General features: G+C 43.0%; 1 protein-coding gene across 1 annotated transcript; it reads left to right on the top strand.

The window, feature by feature from the left end:
* Positions 1-444: 444 nt before the first annotated feature.
* Positions 445-16858, top strand: LOC148356746 (uncharacterized). The gene is made up of 9 exons (XM_088348189.1): positions 445-761; positions 5856-6058; positions 6147-6248; positions 6324-6419; positions 6491-6601; positions 9178-9301; positions 9371-10914; positions 13603-14106; positions 15313-16858. The coding sequence occupies exons 1-9, from the start codon at positions 734-736 to the stop codon at positions 15796-15798; spliced, it is 3198 nt and encodes a 1065-aa protein (XP_088204315.1). The 5' UTR covers positions 445-733; the 3' UTR covers positions 15799-16858.
* The last annotated feature ends 4717 nt before the right edge of the window (positions 16859-21575 follow it).

Raw genomic sequence — 21575 nt, forward strand, 5'->3', positions numbered from 1 at the left:
TATATAGCGATATGCAGACAAAACAGGGTCTGTTGGTGTGACACCTTGACTGTTATTAAAATTGTGTCCTGTTATATTCTAGACCAAACCCGATGCATACGAGCATTGGCTTGGCTCTCGCATGTGATTCAATTATTCTTGTACATACTGATATATTATATGACTGCAGAAGTTCTCTTTTATCTACAAGCATATGTACTTGCGAAAAGAGCCACGCGAGCCATAGGTTTCTGGCCATGCTCCAGACAAAACTAGCTAGCTGGGTCAACTTTGAGATTAAAGTTATCGCGTCCTGTGCCTATTTAAAAAAATGAATTTTGAAGACCTTAAAAATGTTAGGAGTTAACCTACTGTATAGGTTTTATCTGCCGCAATGCTCCAAATGGACTGAAGAGGGCTATGTTTGCTCTTTTCACCACTTAAATCCTACGCGAAGAAAAAACATCCCTCAGGCTGCGCTCTTTTTCCCTAAGTTTGCTTTTGTATGGCAGCGTTGTGCTTCCACTCATTAATAACATTATAAATCCCTTTTCGAAAATTAGTAAAGCCCAACGTTACAATGCCAAGAACTGCTGAACGAAGACGACAGAAAACCTTTTGAGAAGGACGACGCCTGCGCAGTCAGGAGAGAAAATCGAGCCGCCTTTCCTGTCAACACGCTGAGCCAACATCAAGACGCAGTCAAACCTGTAACTCATCTTCCCTTTTTTCCCCCAAGGATCGTTTTAGAATCATGGACGATCTGCAAAGCATTATAAAAGGTGAGACGAATAGAATTGATTTAATATTTTACTCTTAGTGAGTTTCAGAGGTTTTCTTTAACCGTGTGTGCGCCCGATTTGCAACATGGCGTAGCCCGTCTTGATATGGCGCTGGTTTTGTGCTGTGATCAAAGTGTATTCATTGAGCTTGCAGAACATCGGCGACTGTTAAATTATGCAAAAATAAATATTATTAAGATTACTGATACGTCTTTGCTGAACTTGTGGAGATACTCGCTTAACCGTATCCGTTGTTATGGCCACAGATTTTAATCTTTTACGTTTGGTGACTACACCAGAAAGGTATTTTACTTTGTCTGGTTGTAAATTAAAGACGCGATGCAAAATAGCGTAGTAACAAAGTTAAGCTCTTTAAACGATGAGCTTTATTATGTTCAGTTAACTTTATTTATATTTAAGTTAGCCAACGAATTGACTCAATAAAGGTTTGCAGTCCTTTTTAATAAAAATTCCACATAACACAAATATGTATACTGTAATATGTATATATCTCATCTCATTAGCTGCACCGTTTATCCTCAGTAGGGTCGCGGGGATGCTGGAGCCCATCCCAGCAATCATCGGCAGGGGACACCCTGAACTGGTTGCCAGCCAATCGCAGGAAACACAGGGACAGACAACTCGCTCGCTCATTCGCACCAAGGGACAAATTGGACCAGCCAATCCACCTAAAATGCATGTCTTTGGAATGTGGGAGGAAACCGGAGTGCCCGACGGAAACCCACGCAAGCACGGGGAGAACATACAAACTCCGCACAGGAAGTCCGGTAGCTGGATTTGAACCCACACAGAAGGTTCCCAAGACCTTAGAACTGTGCCGCACACGCGCTAACCACTGTGCTGCCCTGTATGTATGTATGTATATATTTATAAGAAACTAAATATGAATAAAATTACTAAATTTTGTGCAGGCTTAGGGAGTAACGGAATACACGGAACAGCAAAAATCATGTCGCAAGCTGTTTGGATTTATTATAATTTTGTTTCTGTCGCATTTTATGTTAGTTTTGCCGGAGATCAAAGAGATTAAAGCCAGGAGAGAAAGCCTACCACTTGTTGTGAGTCATAATTTTATTCATATTTAGTTTATTTTGTCTTTTATTAGCATATTTGGTATTGGAGTAATCCCAAAAGTAATTGAAAGTAATCAAGTTAAAGTAACTCTACCCAACCCTGTATATATGTATATATATATATATATATATATATGTTATATTATATTCAAGTGGCTGAAATGAGCTGGGCTCTTAGAGATAAGGTGAGAATCTCAGTCATCCAAGAGGGACTCCCTGTAGAGCCACTTCTCAGTATTGAGAGGAAACAGTTGAGGTGGCTTGGGCATCTTATGAGAATGCCTCCTGTACGCCTCCCTCGGGAGGGATTCCCAGCATGTCCCACCGGCAGAAGGCCCCGGGGACAACCCAGGACACACCAGGGAGACTACGTCTCCAGGCTGGCCTGGGAACGCCTCGGGATCCTGTCAGATGAGCTGGAAGAAGTGGCTGGGGCTTCCCTGTCAAGGCTGCTGCCACCGCGACCCGACCTTGGATAAGCGGAAGATAATGGGTTGGTTGGATCCCTCAAGCAATAGGGTCGATGGGGCACCATTTCCTGTGGTGTGTCTTGGGCAAGTAAAGCCTGGTGGTGACCATTCCGCTCCAGGCCAACATGCATTTCCCCCCGGACAGTGTAGAAGAAGAATAGAATTTACTTTTATTGTCATTCTATGTAACCATGCACACAGAACGAAATGTCGATACACCTGACCCGTACAGTTAAACTGTAGCGAGCCGATGCAGCCGCAGCCAAACAGGGCGCAGCCATTTTAGACCCAACTGCTGTGTTGGGAGTCATTAGGTGACCAAATCCCCCAATTCCAAACCATGGAGGCAATGAGTACCAATGTTGTAAGTCTTAGGTATGACTCGGCCGAGGCTTGAACCAGCGACCTCCCAGTCTCGGAGCGGGCGCCCTACCATCTAGGCTACCGAGCTGTGTAATCGCTACTTATGAATTTATTAAGTTCTGGGAGTAGCTTTGTAACCTGAAACATTTGTAGGTAAAGACACATTTCGAATGTTAATGCGCTAATCCGTTTCAAGCCCTGTAAACGTATATATTTTTTTTATAATTTATAAAAGAGCAACAGAACATGAAACAAATTCATATTGAAATTAGATTACCCCACAATAAACATCTAGTAAGAGGCATGTAATGTATAAAAACGGAGAATAAAGGAAATAATAAAACATTATTTTATCTTTTAATTGGCCTGTTTGTTTACTGGTCCTCAGCAGTGTATTTTGCCTTGGGTTTCTTGAAAAAGTCATCAATGATGTCTGCTTTCGCCGGCTTTTATTAATCCGTCAAGAATGCGCGATGCAGACCTCATCATTATTAGTGATAGCTCAACCTGTAAATACTTTTCTGGGTGATTCATTTCCACAAATTCTGAATTTTGCCAAAATGTCTTCAACTTGGGCTGATAGAGTGACTGATGCATCTTCCTCCTTGACGTTTCTGAACTTTCATACCTTTCTATCATCTCTTGCTTTGTTTGGATGGCCAGAAAGTCTCTTCCTCTTTTTTTTTTCCCCTGTCCACTTTTTTGCATGTCTTCTGTTGGGTCCATTGTTAATGATAGGTTTATGTAGCAGTACCATAAAGTAGTATGCAAAAGTTTGGGCACCCCTGATCATTTTGAAGATTTTCCTTTATAAATCATTGGTAGTTCGGATTAGCAATTTCAGTTAAATATATCGTATAGCAGACAAACACAATGATATCTGAGAAGTGAAATGTAGTTCATAAGATTAATAGAAAGTGTGCAATAATTACTCAAACAAAAGTAGGTTGGTGCACCCTTGTTGTTTTATTGATTTGGATTTAGCCCTAATTACTGGAACACAAAATTTGTTTGGTAAGCTCATTGACCCTTGACCTACATACAAAGTGAAGCCAATCATGAGAAAAGGTATTTAAGGCGGCCAGTTGCAAGTTGCTCCTCTTTGCATCTTCTCTGAAGAGTGGCAACATGGGAGCATCAGAACAACTGTCAAATGACCTGAAAACAAATATTGTTCAACATCATGGTTTAGGGGACGGATACAAATAGCTAGCTCAGAGATTTCAGCTCTCAATTTCTACCTTTTTTTGGTTTGAACAAATTTATTGACACTAAAAACAGAAAACAATCATGACAATCAGCAATTAAGCACATTCACAATATTATATTCCAATATTACGTTTTTAACAGCAAACACAAAGTGAGGTTTGAACAAACCTTCTCGAAAATCAAACATATTCACAATTTCATTATATAACATCTTTGTTAGTGTCAATAGATCCGTCCAGGCCAAAGTCGATTGTCCTCGGTCTGAACAAATCCACTGACACCAACAGCAGCAAAACACAGCCATCAAGCATATTCACAATTTTTTTATATTTGACAATATGAAATGGAAAAGCACAGGCACAGTTCTTGTTAAGTCAAACTCAACCCACCGATCAGCTTCAAAGACCTACAACATGAACTTGCTGCAGATGGTGTCACTGCGCATCGTTCAACTATTCAGCGCACTTTGCACAAGGAGATGCTGTATGTGAGAGTACTGTGGCATGCTAAAGCACATTTGGACAAGTGAGCTTCATTTTGGAATAAGGTGCTGTGGACTGACGAAGCTAAAATTTAGTTATTTGATAGATAGATAGATAGATAGATAGATACTTTATTCATCCCCGTAGGGAAATTCACACTTCCAGCAGTCTACCCCGTTTGGACATAATAAGGGGCGGTATGCATGGCAGAAGAAGAACACAGCATTCCAAGACAATCACTTGCTTCCCACAGTAAGATTTTATGGTCGTTCCATCATGCTGTGGGGCTGTGTGGCCAGTGCAGGTCCTGCCAATCTTATTAAAGTTGAAGGTCGCATGGATTCCAGTCAGCAGATTCTTGTGAACGATGTTCTTCAATCAGTAACAAAGCTGAAGTTGCGCCAGGACTGGATACTACAACAAGACAACGACCCCAAACACTGCTCAGATTCTACTAAGGCATTCATGCAGAGGAACAAGTACAATGTTCTGGAATGGCTATCTCAGTCCCCAGACCTATATATTATTGAAAATCTCTGGTGTGATTAATAGCGGGCTGTCCATGCTTAGAAACTATCAAACCTGACTGAAGTGGAGATGTTTTGTAAGGAAGAATGGTCGAAAATACCTTTTAACCAGAATCCAGACCCTCGTTGGAAGCTATAGGAAACGTTTAGAGGCTGTTATTTCTGCAAACGGAAGATATATTAAATATTGATGTAATTTTTCTGTTGGGGTGCCCAAATTTATGCACCTGCCTACTTTTGTTTAGGCAAGTATTGCAGATTTTCTGTAAATCCTATAAACTACATTTTACTTCTCCAATATCACTTTGTTTGTATACTATTTGATATATTTAACTGAAATCGCTGATTCGAACAATTATTTATAAAGTAAAATCTTGAAAATGTTCAGGGGTTTTTGATAGCCAAACCATATATTTTAAGACAAAAAAAAAAACCCCAAACCCTCACTCCAGAAAAAAGCAAAATGTTCAAGACATTCTATTTTGCTGTGTGACGTTTGATGAATTGATAAAATCTAGGAAATAATAATGCCATGTGTCCCATATATATATATACGTACCGCTTAGAATTTATACGTCAACCGTACTTACTTCAGATTGTTGAGGCTCATTTCGACCATCATTTTTGTCGTTTTCAAAATAAGATACCAGCAAAGTTCTTTAATTTTGTAAGAAAAAAAACATTCACAGAATACCGCAAACAAGAAGGATAAGAATGTATTTAAAGGAGTGTGCTAAGTGTGGAGAGATCCTCCCCTCTATCGCTCACCCAATCAAATAGTTTGGGATGCTTGGCCGGCGTTTTTGCGTGTTTCGTTTGTTCTTTGGATTCATCATAAAAAATTTTTGTCTAAAGGGGCTTGTTATTGACTGGTAACCAGTACAACTAAAATAAAAGTATGTATTGTATGAATGATTCATAACAAAATGCTCCTTTAATGTGTGTCCAGATGCACCTCTCTTGCTTCCTTCCCTGCGCCTCTTCATTCCCCCTCTGCGCCTGGTGTCTGCCGCCATGTGGCAGGTAGTGCAGGGCGGCGATGTGCAGGATTATGGCACGGTGGAAGAGTTTGTCAGCACCGTCACAAACATTTTACCTGAACTCCTGAGTGTCGACCAAAGGACACAGCTGCTGCTTGGTCTCCGGGCACGGGTGGGTTTAAAAAGGAAAGCATTTAAGTGAACTGTGACAGTGAATGTCCCAGACACAATACTACCGAGTGACGTGAAATTTGTTGCAGGTGGTTTTGGAATTGTGTCGATCTGAGGAGAACACTGATAAGGGCACTATTGAAATACATCTGAGTCGAATCAAGGACCTCATATCAACATGGAGAGCTCAGGTTCGAATTTGAAATGGAACTCCAATGCGTGTCTTTTATTATCATCTACCTAAACTGCTCACACTTGTATTTTAGCCATGCTTTGCTGAGGTCCAATTTTCTGAATCAAACTTTGTGGATCAGATCAAACTGCTTATGAAAGATCCAGAAGAGAAGAACAAGTTCTTTCAGGTTTGTTTGTATTGTCAAAATAAAATAATGATTATAGGAGTCAGATTTTAAACCTGTTCACTGCTTTCCAGGAGGTGTTTCCTACCACCTTTGGACCAGAGTATGACAGCGCTCTGCAGGTGCTCATGCTGGACTTCCTTTCGAGGCTGGATAAGTTTCTGCCTGTTCCAGACATCCAGCAGGTACTGTGGTTGTATTTTCACATTTACTTTTTCCTTTAATCATGTTGCAACAAATGTCACATCACAAAATGAACAAATAAGAATAAGGGGATATAACTGGTTGACGCCAAAAGCTTATATGAGAACCGTCCCCAAAACAACTTTGAAAACTTCGTCTATCAATCATTTGAACTCATCATCGTGTCTGGTGTCATTTTAACCATCATTTTTTAGTCCATTTAGAAACAATACAAGAACTACAGTGAAACCAGGATTTAAGCTAAATTATTATTTTTTTGTTTAAGAAATCATGCGCACTACTGCACTGAAATAGCCTGTATTTGAATATTTCTCTCTTTTAATAAAACATTGAGCGATTTGAAAAATATACTTCACACTCATTTAGACTTTAGGTGCTCCTTTTATAAAACCCAAAGATAAGGATATAACTCGGTTATTTTCACGCCTACGACGTGCACAAAAAACTATTCAATTTCCTTCGAATGTGTGTGTGTGTTGTCTGTAATCAGGTACCACACCATAGTCACTTTCTCACGGAAAGCTTGTACTCGGCATCAACACATGCAGCTAATCGAAGACACTACTAAAAAGCGCTTGGCTACAGATTCACCCACCAGCAGCAAGAGAATGGTGGTTACATGTGAGCCAAAGGCCTTAGCCCTGGTCAAGGATGATATCCTCATTCCGTTAACAGAAGCTTAACGGGTGAACCCTTTTTCAAGATCTATGGTTGGATCTATAGTTTGCCCTTGGGAGTCCACGAGGTAGCAAACCAGATGCTTTTACCACAAGCTTGGGAACTGACACCTTTCTAGCTTACCGACCAAACAGTCAATATCACCCAATGGACAGAAGTCCCTTGTGATGTAGTCAAGCGGGCCGTGTCCGAGGGCCATGTTCTTGTTGTGAAGCGGACGAAGTAGAGGACACCATGAGAAGGTTTAAAAGTGAAGTGTGGTCATTATTTGTGTATGAAAGAAGAGGTTGAAAGGACACCTACACTGTATGTATGTCATGCAGAACATTGTGGTAGAACTGTGACTATGCGTGACCAATTTGATATCTGCGTATATCAGACACCATCTGCGAGAGTCACCACTAGCAACTAGTATTTTGATTTACCTTAGTGCCAGTGTTGCGATTTCTCCATTAACTTTCCACTGTATCTTTTGCATCGTCATGCCGTCTTCTTTTAGCGTGAATTACATCTTACACATCACATTATTTTTCTATATACCCTCAGAAGACTTAAGAAATTCGAAAATTTGCTGCCTAAGCAATGTCAATATCCAGGTAAAATGGTCCTGTGATCCCAAATATTTGATCAACACAACGTGAATCCTCTCTGAAAACGTCTTCTGGTGTTTGGTGATAGCGTCGTGTGCCAATAGCGCTGATCGCATCTTCTTATGGTTCCTCATCTGAGTGGGGATTCACAGCTGATTTGGGAAAAACAAGTGAAGCAACTTAAAACTGAGCTTTCCATCATTCCGGACGGACTGTGGATGCCTGGCCTAACGTTTCTGCTCGAACTATTGTTCGAGCTTTAATGAAAACCGGTATTTCAAAGAAGCCGCACAGCACAGAAAAGGACTCTGAAAGTGAACCTGTCACGTTTGATAGACATTCGGTGTAGCTGTAGAAATCAGTAACAGAGGATGAGGATATTGGTTTGATTGACAATGATTACCCTTAGAATTTTTTTTTGTTCCAAACGTATTTTTGTGTTTATTTTAGCCATGTGTTTTACCATGCCCATGTTGATTGATGGTTATAAAAAATACTTGCATCTATTAAAAGCAAACTCCGTTTTGCTACATCTTCATTTTCAAATACACACACTTTTGTGTAGAGGTAAGAGGGGCTAAAAAACTCATCCCGACCTAGCCGCGGGTAAAAAAGCCCAAACCAGTCAGAGCCCAACCGATTAAGTTGATTTGGGGGACAGAGCCCAAAGCAAGCTTGAAGTTTTCTTGTTTTTTTTTAGGACGAAGGGTGATTAGGGCTGTCTCCGACAATTACCTCGACCTCGCACTGTTCATGCTTCGCTGTGTCCGACAGTGCTGTCGGGCAGCAACAAATTCGCCGGGCAGCTTAAGCGCCGTTGTCCCGGCAAATGCGCCGAACAGCAGGCATCGTGCGCGGAATTCGCACTGCGGATCCTCAAGAAAGAAAAAAAGACAGAAAATAACGCGTGGATAATTTTAAAACAAATAATAAGAGAGAAGCCTGACCAGACCGATCTGAACTGATGAGTGACATTTTATGCTTGAACCCGGCCCGAAATTCAGGCCAGGTTGAGGCCTGGGCCCAAGATCATACCTGTGCGTGTGTGTGTTCTTGTTGTAAGGCGAACAAAGTTGCCCGCACCCTATCATTAGGTGGTCCTTATGTATGTTAAATACAGCAATGGCCACGTTACAGACTGCGCCTTACAGGATGGTGCACCTTGAAAAAAATGATATTTCTTTATGGGTTGTAGTGGAAGTTACAGTGAGTCCAAATGAGAAATTTCTTTTTGAGATGAAATTATAATGAACAATTGAGAGTTTTTTTTTTGTTTCTTTCCTTTTCAGACGGCTGCTTTGTTGAGCGCAAACCGAGAGATTTTGGATGAATGCGTCCACTCAGTTCCTAACCTGCATCACTTAAAGGCAGTACTCTTGCACCATACTGCACTCAGGCATTTTGATGTTACCGGTAAAGCTCTTTTGCATGCAGAATAGAATGTAAAAATAGGTTTTGATTCTTATTTGCTCTTCTCACTAGATGAATCTCAAAGCATCCTTTCCTCCTTTGGGAACTGCATCCTGTCCTCGCTGTCCCTTCCGCAGCTGCAGAAGGTGATCATTGATGCCGACCAGATGCAGCTGCAGCCACCCAGCGAACAGATGGAGGGATGTGTAACCGTGCAGGTGGAGGGCGAGACGGTCACGCTCTTGGACTACATACATATTGAACAGACGCCTGGCTTTATAGAACCAGCGCCTGAAGAGGAGGTGGAGGAGGAGGAAAAAGAAGAAGAGGGCGAAAAAGCAGATGACAATTCATTGAAACCAGCAGCATTCCAGCCACTCAAACAGAGCAAACGTCTGCAGCTGAAAAGGGAAGCCGCTGAGGCAGAGAAGGATGAAGACTCTTCCGAGCAGGTTAAGCATCAGAGGAAGAAGCACTCGAAGAACAAGACATGCCCGGTGTGCGGCAAATACTTCCTGCGCGCTGCCGCTATGAGACGGCACCAAGAGACCCACTTGGAGAACCGTGAACTCAAGTACAAGTGCTCCCACTGCGACAAGCGCTTCCGCGACTTGTACGACATGAAGCGCCACAACATGCGTGTCCACGAGCAGGATGATGACAATATTGACAATGAGATGACCATGGCAGAACCTGAAGATCAGGTGATGTCCGAAAACAAAAACTGTCCCTTCTGCGGGAAGTTCTTCGCCAGGCAGGTAGACATGGACCGGCACATGACGACGCACTCTGATGAGCGGCCACACAAGTGCTCCTTCTGTGGAAAGAGGTTCAAGACTCGGTACGTCCTTAAGCGACACCAGAAGGACTCCTGCAAAAGTCAAGAACTTGAGCAGCATGAAAAGCAGATCCTTGATCTGCATCCAGAGGCGCCACTCGAGGGCAAAGTTTGCCCCATCTGCAGCCGCAATCTGCCTTGCAGTGCTGACATGGACAAGCACCTGCGCTCGCACACAGAGGAGAGGCCCTTCATATGCGTCAGCTGTGACAAGGGCTTTAAGTACCGCGACACGCTAAAGAAGCACCAGATAATCCACGACCACGAGGGTGTCCGCGAGGAGCCCAGCAAAAGCGTGGAGCAGATTCTGGCTGAAGCCGAGCAGAACCCAGTGGACATCGCTGAAACCTCCAATGTCACCTCAGGGTCTTTGGGATGCGGTAAAATGATCAAAGTGTGCCCGGTGTGTGCGAGCTCTTTTGACAGCATCAAGACCCTGAACCGCCACATGCAGAGCCACACGGAAGATCGGCCCTTCCACTGCGTGCACTGCAAAAAGCGCTTCAAGCACCTGCACGGCCTCAAACGCCACCAAATCTATGCCATCTGCCACAAGAAGACAGCCCGCTACTCTTGGAAGAAGGAGGCCAAGGCTGGGTCCAGCCAAGGCGAGGCCCAGGCTCTACAGATCCCCGTGTGGTGCTCCAACTGCGGCAAGCATTTTGAGTTCCTCTCGGCCCTCAAAGAGCACCAGGAGAACGTGTGCAAGGAGGACCTGCGTGACGTCATGGCGTGCAGTGCATGTGGCAAGGAGTTCAAGAGCATCACTATGCTCAAGGTGAGGCTGTTCCCCACCTAACTTGGCTGACTTGTTGGCTCCTTGTTTGGTTTTGGTTTAAGGTTGTTTTTAGCTCTCAACTAGGAACACTTTTATCCTAAGAACTTAGTAGACAAGAACCAATTTGTGTTGCAAGTAACGAGAAGTCTAGAGCATGGAAGCTAACATAACTGTTCTTGGGGAGAAGGCTGTCTGGGGGCTTATGCATTTCTAACTTCGTTGCAATGTGTTTTTGACTAAAATGCCACTAGATGGTGCCAAAACACTAGTTACAAAATGTGTGGTTTAGGTCTCAATATAAAAGGCAATCTTTGTTTTTGTCACAAGCATCTAGGAAATTTGGGAGTTTCCTGATCTCTGATTTTTAGATGAGACACGTGTAATTATGGCCAAAGGAATCACATTTTTGTTTTTACATATTTGTATTTCCTTGACATTCTAGAACAGGGGTAGGTAAACTTTTTGACTCATGGACCACATTGGGTTTCAAAGTGTTTAGAGTGGGTCCGTTCCAGGAGAAAAAACAACAACGTTGTTTGAATGATTTCATTTTAGGTATTTGCTGAATCCCTATCCAATACTTTTCATCAAAATGAAGTGAATGAGTTAAAGCAAAATAATAAAACATGTACTTTTAAGCATTACATTTGATCAAATAAATGGGGAAAACACCCAAAATTCAATAGGGCAAGTTCAGAAGTTTTTTTTTTATCACATTAGATTTTTGTAGTGTGCGTTTTTTTCTTGATAAACACAATTTTTATACAAATAAAGTGCAAAATACAGAAAATAATTTAGCCATGACATTTACATGATTTAAACGTTTGCTTTGAGTGCTGTATACTTTAATGTGCAGCTTAGATGCTTAATAAAGGCAAGTTTTTATGGTTTTTACATGTTAATAAGCTTGTGCATTCTAAAATATGCGAGATAGACGTCTTTGGCATGTTACTACTTTCATCAACAAAAAGCAAAACTGGATTATGAGCCTGTTACATTTTCTCATCAAGTAATCAACATTTGTTTAACACTTATTTGAATTTAAGTGCATCGCCGCTGTTAACTTTATGTCAATTCTCAAATCTTGCGACTGCGCTGTCCTTTTTTCATATTTTTAGGTCCAAAGGAGCATAAACGCTTTAATTTAAATGAAGCAAAAACAGAAGTAAAATGAGAAGTTCTCCCAGTGAATTATCCCTTCAAGCTAGGCTGTTTGGTCAGAGCATGCATGAAAGACTTACTGTTGATTCGGTTGTGCATGTGTGTCACCAAACCTGCCGCTGAGATTGGATTGTGCCATCCAAAGTTTTCAAACATATGATGGGCGCCACCAGGCTGTACTTGCCAAAGACCCACCACAGGAAATGGTCCCCCCACGACCCTAGTGGTTAAGGGATCCAAACAATCAACTGATCAACTCCAAAGGTTTAATATAGTTTATGTGGGTCATCTATTGGGGAAACATGGGTATTGCAGCGAAGAATAAATGATAGGTGTACTTTTTTACATCGCACAAGATCTTTCAAAACATTTTGAGTTGCTGAGTTGAAAAAAAATGTTGCACATAGGAACGGGCCAGAGAAAAAAAATGATTGATGCATTTATTTTTTGTATATTCCAAAAGAGCAAGGATCGCTAACCTATGGTCCGGAGATAAAATAGAACTTGCACAATTGTTTAATGTATTGTCGTACATGCAAAGCGGAGCCAATATTGACTGTTCACTGGGTTTATTCCAGTCTATATAGGACACAATTTGAACTACAGTTTATAGTCAATGTGTCACAGCAACAGACACTGTTTTGACTGTAAATAGCAAAAAATCCTTTATATATATATGTTTATTGTTGAGACACTGTATGATGAATAGCCAAAAAACATCTTTTAAACACAAAAGATCTTTACCAAAGCACCTAGAGGAATTAGAATGGGTTAGCGGTAGGAATTGGCAAAGCTATACACAACACGCAAACACTCCTCCTCGCCCAGCGCCGTCTGCACTGAAAGTAAATATGTTGGTATCGTTGTTTACTGTTTTTTTGTGACATTTTTACCAAATAATTTTGCTCGCACCTTGTTTTGAAACCATTATTTAGGACAAAAAAAAAACCTCAACACTCTTAAATAACTGTGGGAAGGAGACAAATTTTAAGGGGTATATTTGAATTGATATGGGACATTGGCTCTGGTATTAATATTATTTTTCATTTGTCAAGTCATCAAACGTCACAGATTGAAATGAAATGTGCTGAAGAATTAGCATTTGTCTGTTCAGCATGTATGCCGTTTATTTTGAATTTTGTCTTGAAATATACAGTGAGTCTCTCTCAAAAAAAAGTATCAACATATTTTTGCTTTTATGGCTCTGTGGGTAAAAAGATTCCCGCCCCCTGCAATATGGTCTTAAAACTAATGCCCTGGCAATGCATGATGAAAACGGTTAACATAATTCACTCCAATTTTTCACGTTTGCATTTAACTGTACAAGTTGTGTTTTATTGTCTTTGTTTATAAAGGGAACATTTCATCCAAGTTGTTTTGAAACACACAAAATATGCCAATAGATGTTTTTTAGAGTGCCCGGTTGAACATTAAATATGTTGGAGGCCCAAGCATGGGAGTGTGCCTTTTTTTTAGGGGGAATTAGTAGTAGTTTTGTTGTGACAAAGTGTCTTCCTATCATCGAAGGTGCATCAAAGGATCCATGACCCGCTGTACTGCAAGGAATGTGGCAAAATCATGGGCAGTGAAGCGGCCTTCGAGAGGCACCAGCTGATGCACCGGCCAATGCCGTGCACCATGTGCGACAAGAGCTTCACGCTGCTGCGCCGCCTGCGCGAGCACTACGAGAAGCAGCACGCTTTCACCGGGCCCTACCCATGCTCACAATGCGACAAGACCTTTTCCCAGCTCTCTTACCTGGCCATCCACCAGCGCATCCACAAGGGTGATTTCCCCTTCGCCTGCGATTCGTGCCCCGAGCGCTTCCGCTCTTCCAACTGCTTGACAGTGCATCAGCGCAAGCACACGGGCGAGCGGCCCTTCCTGTGCTGGCAGTGCGGCAAATGTTACCGTTCGGCGTCCGAGCTCACCGTGCACATGGGCACGCACTCAGAAGAGCGGCCGTGGGGATGCACGCAGTGCGAGGCGGCCTACCGCACCAAGCAGCAGCTCACCAACCACGTGGAGCAGGTCAGACATGAAACTTTCTCTCCTTTTGAAAAATCGCCATTTTTTAAGTAAAAAAGGTGACAAATGTGAATTGTGTACAGTTAAGGAGAAACTTTTTCGAGGGGGAAAGGGGGTTTTGTGAGATTTCCTGAAAGTCGAGCGGGTGTTAGGGGTGGTGCGTTTGAATTCAGATCAGGAAGTTTGCGCAGGCGGAAGTACAGTGTTACCTCGGTTATCGTGGTTAATGGGGGGCAGAACCACCAGCAAAACTTCAAAAATCCACAAAGTAGCAACGCCCCTCTATAAATGCCCCCATGGGTCCAACTTACCTTGAGATGAAGTCCTTACTGACTGAAAGTATACAAAATAACAAATATAGATCAAATAAAGACACAGAATTGCAGTTCAATAAATGGTCGTTGTTATTATATAAAACAATAACATTTGAAAGCTTCTCCTTTCAGTGTAAAAAACGCCATTCAGAAAGCAGCTGGTTAGCGGCACATTAACATCACGTATCTTTGAATTAAGCCAAGTCTCCATAAAGATTAAGATGCAACCATCCCTAATGAAGCGGTTTCCCACGAGTTGTAGCTCCAGGTCATCCATTTCACGGGTAATGGATCTGGCATTGGTAAGATACAGGCTTGGCAGGGGTGGCTTGTTATGTGGCTGTAGGCATCAGCCACCGCTATTGCTTTCTCTCCCAATGCTGCCTCAGTCACTTCCCGGACCCAATAACAATCTAAGTAGCACCCGCTGGTGATCACCACTTCTTTGCGCTTTTTTGACTTTCCTCTGAGTCAGATTTAATTGATGAATTCATTTTTAATGTAACAAACCGCTGAAATACTAGCTAATTTGTAGCCGTGCTCTGCAGATTTTTGGAGTGGGTGTACACATTTATTTGCGCGCCCGCCCCCTTTGACTGTTTGTCTGACAATCGCACACAAAGCCCTGTCTGACCTGTTACTGTGAAAGCATTTATGCTGTCTGCTCGAAACACAATGCACGATACATTGATATTAATGACAATTAAGACAATTTAATTCAAAATCCGTGAACCAGCTAAAACCGAAGCACCAAGTAGTGAGGGGTCACCCCAAGATGTATTTGTGTTGTGTGGTGCCTCCTGTAGATAACTGAAACACAGTGCAGATCAACAGACCTAAATATTTTGTCCGGTAGGCACTCTTTTAACCCCTGACCCATTTTCATGCCCGACAGGTGCACATCGGCGTGCGCTACCCGTGCGCCATCTGCGGCAAGCAGTTCATGAAGGAGACTTCACTCAAGCGCCACGAGCTCATCCACACGGGCGAGCGTCCACACCAATGCACCGTGTGCGGTAAGACCTTCCTCACTGCGAACGAGTTGCGGCTCCACACCCGCTACCACACGGGCGAGCGGCCGTACAAGTGCGACGTGTGCGGCAAGGCCTTCATCCAGTCAGGCTACCTCAAGTCTCACGTGCGCATCCACACGGGCGAGAAGCCGTTTAAGTGCGATGTGTGCCAAAAGGCCTTCCGGCTCTCCTACCATATGAAGAAACACCGGCGTACGCACTCCACTAAGACTGGTAGGGTCAAGACTTACTCCTGCGACAGTTGTGACCTTTCCTTCCTGCACAAGAAAGCCATGTGGGAACACGCCGCCACTCACCACATCAAGTTGGAGCCGCCTTTCACCGAAGTCGGGATAGAGTTCCAGTAACCAAAGAAGGACTTGCCACCGCCATCATCCCTTATGTTAGATACTTTTTCTAAAAAATAAGCACACAGTGGAATTGACCTATGGCCAAGCCCTGCCCACTTCACTCACTCGGATAAACAATCAACATTCTGTTAAGAGCGCCATGTCAAGTGTCCCTGTACTAGACATTTTGCAGGATGCGAGTTATTCTTTTTGGGCCCAGAAAGATCACATTTCATCTCCAAATTACCAAAAGGGCTTTAACTATGAATTAGGGTTTTTTATTAATAATGTCAGTGTTGATAAGGCCGTTCTAAAGCTTCAGCTTCAGGCATAAATATACAGGTCACAATGTAAACATGATAAACCTAATCTTGTTGTCATCTTAAACAACAAGATGGAGGATCAGCATTGTTTATTTACTGCAGCGTAAGAAATATGATTTACCTTCAACTGGTCAACCTAACTTGATGTGACTTAAATTGGATTTGTTATTGCTACTAGCTTTTTTAATCTAAACTTAGCTACAACTATGCATTAGCCCAGCAAGATTTTTTTAACTCGCGTATGATTACCAAAGTACAAAAACTAGCACATAATTGGCCACTGAACTCTCCGAAAACAAAGTGACGTTATGTAGAACTCAGCCAAGAGCTAACGTTAACAAACGTCAGCTGAATGTTAGAGACATAAACCTGATTATTAACTTGATATTTCACTCCATCAAAGTGACAACATGTTGCCTCAACTAATATGTTGACTTATGCTAGAACAGATGTACATATCCTTATTCACTGAATCCACGTTGAGTTGGTGCTGTGGATGACCATAAAGCTTTAGCCAAAGCAGACATTTGTCTCGATTTGAATGTGGCTTTGGAAAAGGTAAAAAATACACACCATTGCCCAGCTTATCAGGATTCCTCTTATCATATTTTTATGCACACCCTTTGACCATTTCAGAGTTTTAAATGCAAGAAAAAACACAACAAAGAGACTGTAACTGACAAACTGCAATACAATTCTATAGACAAAAGAACTCAGAATGTCCGAGTGTAGTGGTTTTGTTACACACACTGTGATTAGCTCACCGCGTTTGAGGGCGAGGCTTTTACCCATGGTTCAATTCTTGCTTCAGTCTTTTTTCAAAGTTATTGTTTAAAGGAGCTGTACTGAATTTGGAAACTTTGTTACTCTCTGCCGCCATCTCCTGGCTTAAGTCATGATTACAACCTCAGCTGCACGCAAGTCGTGCATTTCTTCGACATGCTCGAATAAACTTCTTTATTCATCTTTTGAGTTTTGAGTTGGCATTTGGACTCTACAAGAAGCAGGCTTTTTTGTACTTTCACCATTTTAATGCTACACTGACAAAAAAAAAAAAAAAAAGCAAGACGTTTCCAGAATGGCCCCCATTCCTTGAACTTATGTTCCTGAACACCTCTGATCAAAGTATGATTAAAGCAGTTATGCACAGGGGAAAATAAAGCACACACAGGACACAGTATTTGATATTTTCCAATAATTGTTTTTCTTTTCCCATCTTTCTCCTCATTCCTTAGGGCCCGGTCACACAGCCGTTTGCGTCTGTATCGCGGGTAAAATTTTGCGTTGTTTTTTTTTGTCCGTGGTTGCCCGCGATGGAAAATGCGCAAAATTGTCCAACCCGCTGTTCATCGGTGGTATGCCCGCAAAACAGACGCCGTCAATTTGTGGACCTCGGGTATAAAAGCTCCCGAGCCGGTGTTGTGCCCAAATCCGACTCCTACGCAAATTCACGAGGCTGGCCGTGATACAGCCTCGATACGCCCGTGAAAGGCTGTTCACCCGTGCTCTAAAGTATTGAGCAGCGCAAAACTTTTTCGCGCTGCCAACCGCGCGTGAATTTCCGACCGCATGTTAAGCACTGCTGTATCTCGTCTGTATGACGATCTCAAAGCGTCCAATAGCGTCCGCCTCACAGGCAAAAATTTCTGGCCGTGATTCAGCCGCAAACGGCTGTGTGACCGGGCCCTTAACAATATAATATGAAAAACCTGCAACATTGATACATTTTCTTGTGAAAATTTTGTAATGGGATTGAATGTTTATCAAGAGTTACAGGGGCCTGACGAGAGCCTGTGCCCAGCCCCCATTTTGTCCGCTTTTTTCAGCTTCTGATGATTGCAGCTTATTTCAAGGTGTTTACAAGTGTCGTCTGTCTGCGAGGCTGTTGGCCAAGATGGCATCTCGACGTCGAAGATATCAGTGGTGCCATTCTGCGCGCCAATCAACTCGTCATTCTCCTCTGTCATTTTAACTCAGCCCCCATTCCCATGCTAACCAGTATCGCTCCGATGAGCATATGTATTCGCAGCGTTGTTCAAGTTGGAGACACCTGTTTCAGTGTTTTCTTGGGAAGCCCCTTCAACAGTACTCAGCACAGAGACTTACGAGACCCACCAGAGTCACTTACCTGGTATCACATTCCAATCCCACCACAATGACAACAATAAAAAAGTTCCTTCACACTTTTGTTTTTGTTTACATACTTCTGTACAGCTTGGGAGGCAACTGGGAGGCAAAAGTCCTTGGATCAGGTAAGCACAAGCTAAGTTTATTCTGATGTTGAAATTAAAATATTCACATTAATGATTTGTTAATTATACATTTACATCAAATACATTTCATCACCAAACTCATTTTTTGATTTACCGTAAATTCCGGACTATAGAGCACACCTGATTATAAGCCGCAGCCACCACATTTTAAGAGGAAAACCGATTTTGTACTTACACAAGCCGCACCTGTATATAAGTCGCATGCGCCCACATTAAAAAAATGAACACAAACACAAAATTAACCCAGACCCGAATTTAAGTCCCGCGATTGTAACTAAATATCCTTCATTAGAGTACACAGTCCAAAAATCACAGAATGAACGGAAAATGATACCGGTACCTAAGGTTTGATGCATGTTACAATGTATGTGTTTCACCCGGTGCGGTTATAAGGGGGCACCAACTGTCAATGTAAACACTGAAGTTTCCGGTAAAGCTGAGTGACATACATCGGTGTGCTAGTCGTCATTAATTAATGGAAAATCTAACATAAAACATGGTGTCAGAAGTATTATCGAACTCATAGACGCTAACGGATGTCGAGTGACGAAAGGGAAGTGAAAGAAGAAGCGGAGGACAGCATCAACGAACGTGAAAAGACAATGGATGCACTCGGTTTGAAACCTCCCGCCACATTGGATTGGCATTCCAGCTGCCTGGCGAAGACTTGGAAGACGTGGAAAGATGAGTTTTCATTGTATGTGGACATAACTTTGGCTGCGTCAGACGACAAGACAAAGGTAAAAGTGTTCAAATACTTGATTGGAGAAACCGGCAGGGAACTGGGAAGAACGTTGTGGGCAACACTTGGACTGGAAGAGCAGAGGGAGGAAACTTTGGACAAGCTAATAGCGGTGTTCGACAAACACTGTAATCCTAAACCAAATGAAACGGTTGAGAGATACAGGTTTTTCTCCAGAAACCAGAACGCGGGTGAATCGATTGATAAGTACGTGACTGAATTAAGAGTTCTTGCGGACACGTGCAACTTCGGAACTGCAAAAGACTCGTTGATTAGGGATAAGATAGTGTGCGGAATCCGGGACTCGCACGTGAGAGAGCGCTTGCTGCGCGAGGCAGACCTAACGTTAGAGAGAAGCGTCGAAATATGCAGAGCAGCGGATCTATCGAAGGAAAATGTGATGACAATCGAGGGAGGAGTAGGCGAAGAGGTGCATGCAGTAAAGAAGATTACTGGGACGCAGGGGGCGAGGCCAAAGACAATTAGGAACTGTAGGTACTGTGGGAAACAACATGAGTGGAAAAAAGAGAGCTGTCCTGCTTATGGGAAAGTCTGCAGTAAATGCAAGAAACAAAACCACTTTGCCTCAAGATGTAGAACGTCAGATGCACAATCTAAGCGAATACACTGTGTGGCAGAAACTGAGGAGGACTATGAGGAAATTATGAGCCTTCGTGCAGAAGGACAGGAGAATGCGCAGGGGAGACAACTGTTTGCGACCATGCTGCTGGGGGATAAGTCAGTGAGATTTCAATTGGACTGTGGGGCAAGTTGCAATATTCTTCCGTTACATCTGCTGAATCCCGACACAAAATTGGAGCAGACGCAACAGGTTCTTGTCATGTACAATAAAAGCACTCTGAAGCCTTTGGGCAAATGCAAGATTAAAATAAGAAATCCGAGAAACAGGAAGCTGTACAGACTTGAATTCATGGTGGTTGACGGGCAGGCATCTGTGCCCTTGCTGGGGAACAGAGCAGTGCAGGGCATGGATCTAGTCAGAATACAGAGAGAAAATATCATGGCCATTGATGACATAGTTCAACAAGCAGACGGCAAAGGACAAACACTGGAGAAGGAGCAGATCAGGGAGCAATACCCACAGGTGTTTGAGGGTGATGGCTGTTTATCGGGCACATATGAGCTGGAAGTGGATCTAAGCATAGCACCAGTGAAACTACCAAAGCGGAGAGTTCCAGTGGCTCTGATGAATCCGCTGAAGCAAGAACTGACAAGCCTGGTGGAAAGAGAAATAATAACGCCAGTTGAAAGGAGCACAGATTGGATCAGTAACATGGTCCTGGTTAGGAAACCATCGGGAAAGCTGAGGATCTGTATTGATCCCAAACCTCTAAACAGAGCACTGAAGAGACAGCATTTTCCGTTACCAACGATTGAAGATGTCCTGCCAGACCTGGCGAATGCCAGGGTTTTCACGGTGTGTGATGTAAAAAATGGATTCTGGCATGTGAAACTGACGGAGCACTCCAGTTACTTGACAACATTTGCGACGCCATTCGGAAGGTTCAGGTGGAGGAGGATGCCGATGGGGATCAGCCCAGCTCCTGAGGTGTTTCAGCACAGGCTGACACAGGCACTTGAGGGGTTACCAGGCGTACGCATTATTGCTGATGATATCCTGATTATTGGAGAAGGGGAATGTCAGGACAGGGCAGTAAGGGACCATGACGAGAAACTGAAAAGACTCCTTGAGCGATGCAGGTCATGCAACATCAAACTGAATTTTGACAAACTGAAGTTGAGACAGAAGGAGGTTCCGTACATAGGTCACAGGCTGACATCGGAGGGCTTGAAAATTGACCCGGAGAAGGTACGCGCCGTACAAGAAATGCCTAGACCCACCAACATTAAGGGCCTACAGAGATTGCTCGGAATGGTGAACTATCTCGCAAAATTCTGCCCACACCTATCGGATAGCTGTGAGGTCCTAAGGCAACTGACACACAAGGATGTGATCTGGGAATGGACTGACATACAGGACTCTGCCTTTGGGACAATAAAAGGTATGATAGCTACAGCACCAGTATTGAAATATTACAATCCAAGGGAGGAACTCACTCTACAATGTGATTCATCCGAAACTGGGCTGGGTGCAGCACTTTTGCAGGGGGGCCAACCTATAGCGTATGCCAGTAGGGCACTAACCTCTACAGAAAGAGGATATGCACAAATAGAAAAGGAGTGTCTTGCCATTCTATTTGGAGTCGAAAAATTTCACCAATACACCTATGGCAGAAAGGTAGTGGTACAGTCTGACCATAAACCACTCGAAACCATCACACGGAAGCCTCTGCTTAGTGCCCCAAAGAGGCTACAAAGAATGCTATTAAGGCTTCAGAAATATGACGTGGATATAGTGTTTGTTCCAGGCAGGCTGATGCTTGTTGCAGATACGCTGAGCAGGGCATACCTACCAGAATGTGCAGTTGAGGGTTC

This window comes from Urocampus carinirostris, chromosome 11, assembly GCF_059441175.1.
Source record: "Urocampus carinirostris isolate Australia breed hairy pipefish chromosome 11, RoL_Ucar_1.0, whole genome shotgun sequence".
Lineage (NCBI taxonomy): Eukaryota > Metazoa > Chordata > Actinopteri > Syngnathiformes > Syngnathidae > Urocampus > Urocampus carinirostris.

Excerpts from the sequence above, each read along its gene's own strand:
- LOC148356746 (XM_088348189.1), top strand. The coding sequence starts at position 734 with ATGGACGATCTGCAAAGCATTATAAAAG. Across the intron at positions 6,249-6,323 it reads TATCAACATGGAGAGCTCAG|CCATGCTTTGCTGAGGTCCA; the intron begins GTTCGAATTTGA and ends CTTGTATTTTAG. Across the intron at positions 9,302-9,370 it reads CAGGCATTTTGATGTTACCG|ATGAATCTCAAAGCATCCTT; the intron begins GTAAAGCTCTTT and ends TCTTCTCACTAG.